General features: G+C 53.0%; 1 protein-coding gene across 1 annotated transcript in view; it reads left to right on the forward strand.

Moving 5' to 3' along the window:
- LOC138372541 (histidine-rich glycoprotein-like) overlaps positions 1 to 4,317 on the forward strand; it is a 5,786-nt gene extending 1,469 nt beyond the window's left edge. Inside the window, exon 2 of the mRNA XM_069338016.1 lies at positions 3,254 to 4,317. Coding sequence (XP_069194117.1) covers positions 3,254 to 4,317 — 1,064 coding nt within the window. The remainder of the gene's footprint in view (positions 1 to 3,253) is intronic.
- Positions 4,318 to 10,198: the final 5,881 nt, after the last annotated feature.

Here is a 10,198-nt window from a genome sequence, read left to right on the forward strand (position 1 = left end):
TACCAGTATGGTGGTGGTGGCCAGGTACCAGTATGGTGGTGGTGGCCAGGTACCAGTATGGTGGTGGTGGCCAGGTACCAGTATGGTGGTGGTGGCCAGGTACCAGTATGGTGGTGGTGGCCAGGTACCAGTATGGTGGTGGTGGCCAGGTACCAGTATGGTGGTGGTGGCCAGGTACCAGTATGGTGGTGGCGGCCAGGTACCAGTATGGTGGTGGCGGCCAGGTACCAGTATGGTGGTGGCGGCCAGGTACCAGTATGGTGGTGGCGGCCAGGTACCAGTATGGTGGTGGCGGCCAGGTACCAGTATGGTGGTGGCGGCCAGGTACCAGTATGGTGGTGGTGGCCAGGTACCAGTATGGTGGTGGTGGCCAGGTACCAGTATGGTGGTGGTGGCCAGGTACCAGTATGGTGGTGGTGGCCAGGTACCAGTATGGTGGTGGTGGCCAGGTACCAGTATGGTGGTGGTGGCCAGGTACTAGTACCCCACAACCACCTGCCAGACTCCTCCTCCTCCCACGACCACCTGGCAGACTCCTCCTCCTCCCACGACCACCTGGCAGACTCCTCCTCCTCCCACGACCACCTGGCAGACTCCTCCTCCCACGACCACCTGGCAGACTCCTCCTCCTCCCACGACCACCTGGCAGACTCCTCCTCCTCCCACGACCACCTGGCAGACTCCTCCTCCTCCCACGACCACCTGGCAGACTCCTCCTCCTCCCACGACCACCTGGCAGACTCCTCCTCCTCCCACGACCACCTGGCAGACTCCTCCTCCTCCCACGACCACCTGGCAGACTCCTCCTCCTCCCACGACCACCTGGCAGACTCCTCCTCCTCCCACGACCACCTGGCAGACTCCTCCTCCTCCCACGACCACCTGGCAGACTCCTCCTCCTCCCACGACCACCTGGCAGACTCCTCCTCCTCCCACGACCACCTGGCAGACTCCTCCTCCTCCCACGACCACCTGGCAGACTCCTCCTCCTCCCACGACCACCTGGCAGACTCCTCCTCCTCCCACGACCACCTGGCAGACTCCTCCTCCTCCCACGACCACCTGGCAGACTCCTCCTCCCACGACCACCTGGCAGACTCCTCCTCCTCCCACGACCACCTGGCAGACTCCTCCTCCTCCCACGACCACCTGGCAGACTCCTCCTCCTCTCACGACCACCTGGCAGACTCCTCCTCCTCCCACGACCACCTGGCAGACTCCTCCTCCTCCCACGACCACCTGGCAGACTCCTCCTCCTCCCACGACCACCTGGCAGACTCCTCCTCCTCCCACGACCACCTGGCAGACTCCTCCTCCCACGACCACCTGGCAGACTCCTCCTCCTCCCACGACCACCTGGCAGACTCCTCCCACGACTACCTGCCAGACTCCTCCTCCTCCCACGACCACCTGCCAGACGACTCCTCCCACGACTACCTGCCAGACTCCTCCTCCTCCCACGACCACCTGCCAGACTCCTCCTCCTCCCTCGACCACCTGCCAGACTCCTCCTCCCACGACTACCTGCCAGACTCCTCCTCCTCCCACGACCACCTGCCAGACGACTCCTCCCACGACTACCTGCCAGACTCCTCCTCCTCCCACGACCACCTGCCAGACGACTCCTCCTCCCACGACCACCTGCCAGACGACGACTCCTCCCACGACCACCTGCCAGACGACGACTCCTCCCACGACCACCTGCCAGACGACGACTCCTCCTCCCACGACCACCTGCCAGACGACGACTCCTCCTCCCACGACCACCTGCCAGACGACGACTCCTCCTCCCACGACCACCTGCCAGACGACGACTCCTCCTCCCACGACCACCTGCCAGACGACGACTCCTCCTCCCACGACCACCTGCCAGACGACGACTCCTCCTCCCACGACCACCTGCCAGACTCCTCCTCCTCCTCCCACGACCACCTGCCAGACTCCTCCTCCTCCTCCCACGACCACCTGCCAGACTCCTCCTCCTCCTCCCACGACCACCTGCCAGACGACTCCTCCTCCTCCCACGACCACCTGCCAGACGACTCCTCCTCCCACGACCACCTGCCAGACGACTCCTCCTCCTCCCACGACCACCTGCCAGACGACTCCTCCTCCTCCCACGACCACCTGCCAGACGACTCCTCCTCCCACGACCACCTGCCAGACTCCTCCTCCTCCTCCCACGACCACCTGCCAGACGACTCCTCCTCCCACGACCACCTGCCAGACGACTCCTCCTCCCACGACCACCTGCCAGACTCCTCCTCCTCCCACGACCACCTGCCAGACGACTCCTCCTCCCACGACCACCTGCCAGACGACTCCTCCTCCCACGACCACCTGCCAGACGACTCCTCCTCCCACGACCACCTGCCAGACGACTCCTCCTCCCACGACCACCTGCCAGACGACTCCTCCTCCCACGACCACCTGCCAGACTCCTCCTCCTCCCACGACCACCTGCCAGACTCCTCCTCCTCCCACGACCACCTGCCAGACGACTCCTCCTCCCACGACCACCTGCCAGACGACGACTCCTCCCACGACCACCTGCCAGACGACGACTCCTCCCACGACCACCTGCCAGACTCCTCCTCCTCCCACGACCACATGCCAGACGACTCCTCCTCCCACGACCACCTGCCAGACTCCTCCTCCTCCCACGACCACCTGCCAGACGACTCCTCCCACGACCACCTGCCAGACTCCTCCTCCTCCCACGACCACCTGCCAGACTCCTCCTCCCACGACCACCTGCCAGACTCCTCCTCCTCCTCCCACGACCACCTGCCAGACTCCTCCTCCTCCTCCCACGACCACCTGCCAGACTCCTCCTCCTCCTCCCACGACCACCTGCCAGACGACGACTCCTCCTCCCACGACCACCTGCCAGACGACGACTCCTCCCACGACCACCTGCCAGACGACGACTCCTCCCACGACCACCTGCCAGACGACGACTCCTCCCACGACCACCTGCCAGACGACGACTCCTCCCACGACCACCTGCCAGACGACTCCTCCTCCCACGACCACCTGCCAGACGACTCCTCCTCCCACGACCACCTGCCAGACGACTCCTCCTCCCACGACCACCTGCCAGACGACTCCTCCTCCCACGACCACCTGCCAGACTCCTCCTCCTCCCACGACCACCTGCCAGACTCCTCCTCCTCCCACGACCACCTGCCAGACTCCTCCTCCTCCCACGACCACCTGCCAGACTCCTCCTCCTCCCACGACCACCTGCCAGACTCCTCCTCCCACGACCACCTGCCAGACTCCTCCTCCCACGACCACCTGCCAGACTCCTCCCCCCACGACCACCTGCCAGACTCCTCCCCCCACGACCACCTGCCAGACTCCTCCCCCCACGACCACCTGCCAGACTCCTCCCCCCACGACCACCTGCCAGACTCCTCCCCCCACGACCACCTGCCAGACTCCTCCCACGACCACCTGCCAGACTCCTCCCACGACCACCTGCCAGACTCCTCCTCCCACGACCACCTGCCAGACTCCTCCTCCCACGACCACCTGCCAGACTCCTCCTCGAACGACCACCTGCCAGACTCCTCCTCCCACGACCACCTGCCAGACTCCTCCCACGACCACCTGCCAGACTCCTCCCACGACCACCTGCCAGACTCCTCCCACGACCACCTGCCAGACTCCTCCCCCCACGACCACCTGCCAGACTCCTCCCCCCACGACCACCTGCCAGACTCCTCCCCCCACGACCACCTGCCAGACTCCTCCTCCCACGACCACCTGCCTGACTCCTCCCCCCACGACCACCTGCCAGACTCCTCCCCCCACGACCACCTGCCAGACTCCTCCCCCCACGACCACCTGCCAGACTCCTCCCACGACCACCTGCCAGACTCCTCCTCCCACGACCACCTGCCAGACTCCTCCTCCCACGACCACCTGCCAGACTCCTCCCACGACTACCTGCCAGACTCCTCCCACGACCACCTGCCAGACTCCTCCTCCCACGACTACCTGCCAGACTCCTCCTCCTCCCACGACTACCTGCCAGACTCCTCCTCCCACGACTACCTGCCAGACTCCTCCTCCTACGACCACCTGCCAGACTCCTCCTCCTCCCACGACTACCTGCCAGACTCCTCCCACGACCACCTGGCAGACTCCTCCTCCCACGACCACCTGGCAGACTACTCCTCCCACGACCACCTGGCAGACTCCTCCTCCAACGGCCACCTGGCAGACTCCTCCCACGACCACCTGGCAGACTCCTCCTCCCACGACCACCTGGCAGACTCCTCCTTCCGTCGTCATGTTCTTTATCAATAATCTCAATTGTATTCATCTTCCCATTGCGTCGGGTCGATATAATCTCACTTGCCCAACCGTCTCGTTCGTCCATGAACTACTTATCTCTCAGATACTCTTATTCCTCCTCTCTGCCCTGAGGTTATCTCCATCTCTGGCTCCCTCACAGCGCCGCCCGAGTCTGCTTTATCTCGCATCTTATTTTATTGCATTATCTTTGTACCTATTCCTTTGTTGCTGCGCCCCATCCCTAGCCTCGCGGTGAATTTGTTATATTAATCTATTTGTTCTTCATTCTACCTGTTTCCCACTTTCTGAACTTAGAATTTATAATAGAATTTAAATTCTATTTCTAAAATGTTACTCTTGTTTGCTTTTTTGACTCCAGTCAGGCCTTCATAGAATGTACTGGAGCCGGACTCTCCAGGCTTGTGTTGTTGGTGTTGGCGAGAGCCAGGTCGACGAGGAACTGTAGAGTAAGGCAGGTCCTAGTCACTACTGACTTCTCTAACGGTTACGTGTTAGACGTCATTAGAAGAAAGGTGACACGCCATGCAACCCACGAAGAATCAACCACCACAACACCTGTTCCTCCTATCACACTGTTTTACAAGAACTTCTTTTCTACGGCTTAGAAAATTGAGGGAAGAGTCCTGAAATATATTATTGATTGGAACGTTATCCTCACTGACACCAATCAGAAGATACGACTAACAATTTACTACAAAAACAAGACCACCACCAGCACAGTCACGAAGAACTCTCCAGACACCAAACACAACGCCTTAAGAGAGACAAACGTCGTCTATGCCTTCACATGCCTACTTGGGAATTGTCAGCCCAAAGAACTCAGTATATAGGCAAGACAACAACGTTTTTCTCTAGGCGATTAACTATGCACAAGCAACAGGGCTCCATCAAGGAGCAAATAATCTCCACTTACAACCAGACCATCACTAGAGACATCTGAACATGCAACACTGAAATAATCGACAAGTATAACGACAACAGAAGACAGACTGGACATCAGCGAGGCCCTACACATCAAAGAGTCAAGACCAGCAATCAACAACCAGCTAACATACAACAATATATATATATATATATATATATATATATATATATATATATATATATATATATATATATATATATATATATATATATATATATATATATATATATGACCGAAAAAGTAAGATTAATAACTAACACGAATTTTCTCTATTTCTTACGTTTCTTTTTACTGTCGATGGTAATTGAAAAATCAATTCTCCAAAATTCATTTTTATTTCTAGTCTGACGCGACGCTTGAACGCGTTTCATAATAACTTATTACATTTTCAAAGACTTCAGTTTATACACACAACTGTAACCTGAAAACACTAAACAGTCATACTTATACTAACACTAACCAACTAATCCGTCATATGCTCACATTTGGGTAAGGTGATATGGAGCAACAGTTTTGGATGAGGTGAACAAACTTGTGACAAATACAAGACAGAACACGAAACTGTGTGTATTAATTGTATACCTGCTTGATGGGATTCTGGAAGTTCTACTCCCCAAGCCCGGCCGGAGGCCAGGCTCGACTTGTGAGAGTTTGGTCCACCAGACTGTTGCTTGCAGCGGCCCGCAGGCCCACATACCCACCACAGCCCGGCTGATCCGGAACTTCTCTTAGCATATGAGAGCATAAGAATGGAAGTAACTGCAGAGGGCCTATTGGCCCATACTTCCTCTTGATGCTTCTATATTGGTTCGGAGTTTTGAAGTGGATAGAATATAGTTGTGCATTAATTTTCTGTTGATTGCTGGTATTGACTTTTTGATGTGTAGTGCCTTGCAGATGTCGAGCTGCCTGCTATCGCTGTATCTATCGATGATTTCTGTGTTGTTTGTTAAGACTTCTCTGGTGATGGTCTGGTTGTGAGAAGAGATTATATGTTCCTTAATGGAGCCCTGTTGCTTATGCATTGTTAATCGCCTGGAAAGAGACGTTGTTGTCATGCCTATATACTGAGTTCTTTGGGGCTTACAGTCCCCAATTGGGCATTTGATGGCATAGACGATGTTGGTTTCTTTCAAGGCGTTCTGCTTTGTGTCTGGAGAGGTTTTCATGAGTAGGTTAGCCTTTTTTTTGGTTTTATAGTAAATCGTCAATTATATTTTCTGTTTTTTTGTCTGTAGGGATAACGTTCCTATCAACAATATCTTTCAAGACCCTTTCCTTCGTTTTATGAGCTGTCGAGATGAAGTTCCTGTAAAATAGTCTAATAGAGGGTACATGTGTTAGTTGACTCTTCAGAGGTTGCATGGCGTTTTACCTTTCTTCTTATGATGTCTTCAACAAAACCATTGGAGAAGCTGTTGTTGACTAGGACCTGCCTTACCCTACAGAATTCTTCATCAACATGCTTCCATCCTGAGCTGTGGCTGAAAGCACGGTCGACGTAAGCGTTAACAACGCTCCTCTTGTACCTGTCTGGGCAGTCACTATTGGCATTGAGGCACATTCCTATGTTTGTTTCCTTAGTGTAGAATGTAGTGTGGAAACCTCCGCTCCTTTCCATGACTGTTACATCTAGAAAGGGCAGCTTCCCATCCTTCTCCATCTCGTAAGTGAAACGCAACACAGAATTCCACTCAAATGCCTCCTTCAGCTCCTGCAGATGTCTGACGTCAGGTACCTGTGTAAAAATGTCGTCAACATACCTGCAGTATATGACCGGTTTCAAGTTCATGTCGACTAAGACCTTTTGTTCCATGGTACCCATGTAGAAGTTTGCAAACAGGACACCTAGGGGAGAACCCATGGCGACCCCATCTACTTGCTTATACATGTGCCCATCCGGGCTCAAGAAGGGTGCCTCTTTAGTACAAGCTTGGAGTAGTTTCCTTAGAACGTTTTCTGGTATGTCAAGAGGAGTACAGGCTGGATCACGATACACTCTGTCCGCTATCATCCCGATTGTTTCATCCACAGGTACGTTGGTAAACAGTGATTCTATGTCCAACGAGGTTCTTATCCCTGTGGCCCGTGTTCCCCGCAGTAAGTCAACAAATTCCTTTGGAGACTTCAGGCTGAAGGCGCAAGGGACATAAGGAGTCAGCAAGCCGTTGAGTCGCTTCGCCAGTCTGTACGTGGGTGTGGGTATCTGGCTGATGATTGGCCGAAGTGGGTTTCCAGGCTTATGTGTCTTGACATTTCCATATGCGTATCCGGGTTTATATTCCCCAATAATCTTTGGCAGGAGGAGTTCGGATTTCTTGGCGTTCACAGTTTCGATCAATTTGTTGACCTTTGCCTTCAATTCGTCTGTAGTGTCCTTCGTTACCCTTTGGAATTTAGTTTGGTCAGAGAGAATGAGGTTCATTTTCGCCAGATATTCGTCTTTTTTAAGAATGACGTATATTGGCGACTTGTCACCTCTTCTGACGACTATCTCCTTGTTCTCACGAAGGCTCTTAGCTGCCGCTTTGAGCTCGGGGGACAGTATGGTGCTTCTGTAGTTGCCTTGATTCTTTCCTCCTTCCACAATAAGTTCTGCTTATAAGGTGTCTTTGGTGGTGACCTTTTTTTGTGTCTCGAGGTCGAATATGTCATCCAACAGGATCTCCAACTCCACTTTCAGGGCCATCTCACTTGGTTTTCACATAACGTGACAGTTTATACCCAGATTTAGGAGAGTGACTTGGTCCTCAGTGAGGTTGATTCGTGCAAGGTTCAGGAAGCCGTCTCTTGGTCGTGGAATTGCCATAGGTCCTCCATATCCATATGCAGTCTCCGTGGTGTAGTGGTAAGACACTCGCCTGGCGTTCCGCGAGCGCTATGTCATGGGTTCGTATCCTGGCCGGGGAGGATTTACTGGGCGCAATTCCTTAACTGTAGCCTCTGTTTAACGCAACAGTAAAATGTGTACTTGGATGAAAAAACGATTCTTCGCGGCAGGGGATCGTATTCCAGGGACCATAGGATTAAGGACTTGCCCGAAACGCTACGCGTACTAGTGGCTGTACAAGAATGTAACAACTCTTGTATATATCTCAAAAAAAAAAAAAAAAAAATATATAACGTTGTTAGTTTCCTGATTATCCTGGTTTCGGTGCTGTGGTGATGTCGGTCTGTGAGGATGTCAAGGTATTGCTCGATGCAAGTACGGAGACTTTCGTCGATGTTGCTGTGTCTCCATTGGTTTGTAGCATGAACTAGTTGAGTTTTGTTGTCTTTGATTTCATTTTCTGTTGGACGACATATTTGACCTCGAGACACAAAAGAGGGTCACCACCAAAGACACCTTACAAGCGGAACTTATTGCGGAAGGAGGGAAAAACCGAGGCAACTACAGAAGCACCATACTGTCCCCCGAGCTCAAAGCGGCATCTAAGAGCCTTCGTGAGAACAAGGAGATTGTCGTCAGAAGAGGTGACAAGTCGCCAATATACGTCATTCTTAAAAATGACGAATATCTGGCAAAAATGAACCTCATTCTCTCTGACCAAACTAAATTCCAAAGGGTAACGAAGGACACTACAGCCGAATTGAAGGCAAAGGTCAACAAATTGATCGAAACTGTGAACGCCAAGAAATCCGGACTCCACCTGCCAAAGATTATTGGGGAATATAAACCCGGATACGCATATGGAAATGTCAAGACACATAAGCTTGGAAACCCACTTCGGCCAATCATCAGCCAGATACCCACACCCACGTACAGACTGGCAAAGCGACTCAATGGCTTGCTGACTCCTTATGTCCCTTGCACCTTCAGCCTGAAGTCTCCAAAGGAATTTGTTGACTTACTGCGGGGAACACAGGCCACAGGGATAAGAGCCTTGTTGGACGTAGAATCACTGTTTACCAACGTACCTGTGGATGAAACAATCGAGATGATAGCGGACAGAGTGTATCGTGATCCGGCCTGTACTCCTCTTGACATACCAGAAAACGTTCTAAGGAAACTATTCCAAGCTTGTACTAAAGAGGCACCCTTCTTGAGCCCGGATGGGCACATGTATAAGCAAGTAGATGGGGTCGCCATGGGTTCTCCCCTAGGTGTCCTGTTTGCGAACTTCTACATGGGTACCATCGAACAAAAGGTCTTAGTCGACATGAACTTGAAACCGGCCATATACTGCAGGTATGTTGACATTTTTACACAGGTACCTGATGTCAGACATCTGCAGGGGCTGAAGGAGGCATTTGAGCGGAATTCTGTGTTACGTTTCACTTACGAGATGGAGAAGGATGGGAAGCTGCCCTTTCTAGATGTAACAGTCATGGAAAGGAGCGGAGGTTTCCACACTGCAGTCTACACTAAGGAAACAAACATAGGAATGTGCCTCAATGCCAACAGTGACTGCCCAGACAGGTACAAGAGGAGTGTCGTTAACGCTTATGTCGACCGTGCTCGCAGCCACAGCTCAGGATGGAAGCAAGTCGATGAAGAACTCTGTAGAGTAAGGCAGGTCCTAGTCAACAACGGCTTCTCCAATGGTTTCGTTGAAGACATCATAAGAAGGAAGATGAAACGCCATGCAACCTCTGAAGAGACAACTAACACAACACCTGTACCCCCTGTTAGACTATTTTACAGGAACTTCATCTCGACAGCTCATAAAACGAAGGAAAGGGTCATGAAAGATATTGTTAATAAAAACGTTATCCCTACAGACAAAAATCAGAAGATACAATTGACGATTTACTATAAAACCAAGAAAACGGCCAACCTACTCATGAGAAACTCTCCAGACACAAAGCAGAACGCTTTAAAAGAGACCAATGTCGTCTATGCCTTCAAATGCCCACTTGGGGACTGTAAGCCTCAAAGAATTCAGTATATAGGCAAGACAACAACATCTCTTTCCAGGCGATTAACGATGCGTAAGCAACAGGGCT

The sequence above is a fragment of the Procambarus clarkii genome, chromosome 39, assembly GCF_040958095.1.
Source record: "Procambarus clarkii isolate CNS0578487 chromosome 39, FALCON_Pclarkii_2.0, whole genome shotgun sequence".
Taxonomy (NCBI): Eukaryota; Metazoa; Arthropoda; class Malacostraca; order Decapoda; family Cambaridae; genus Procambarus; species Procambarus clarkii.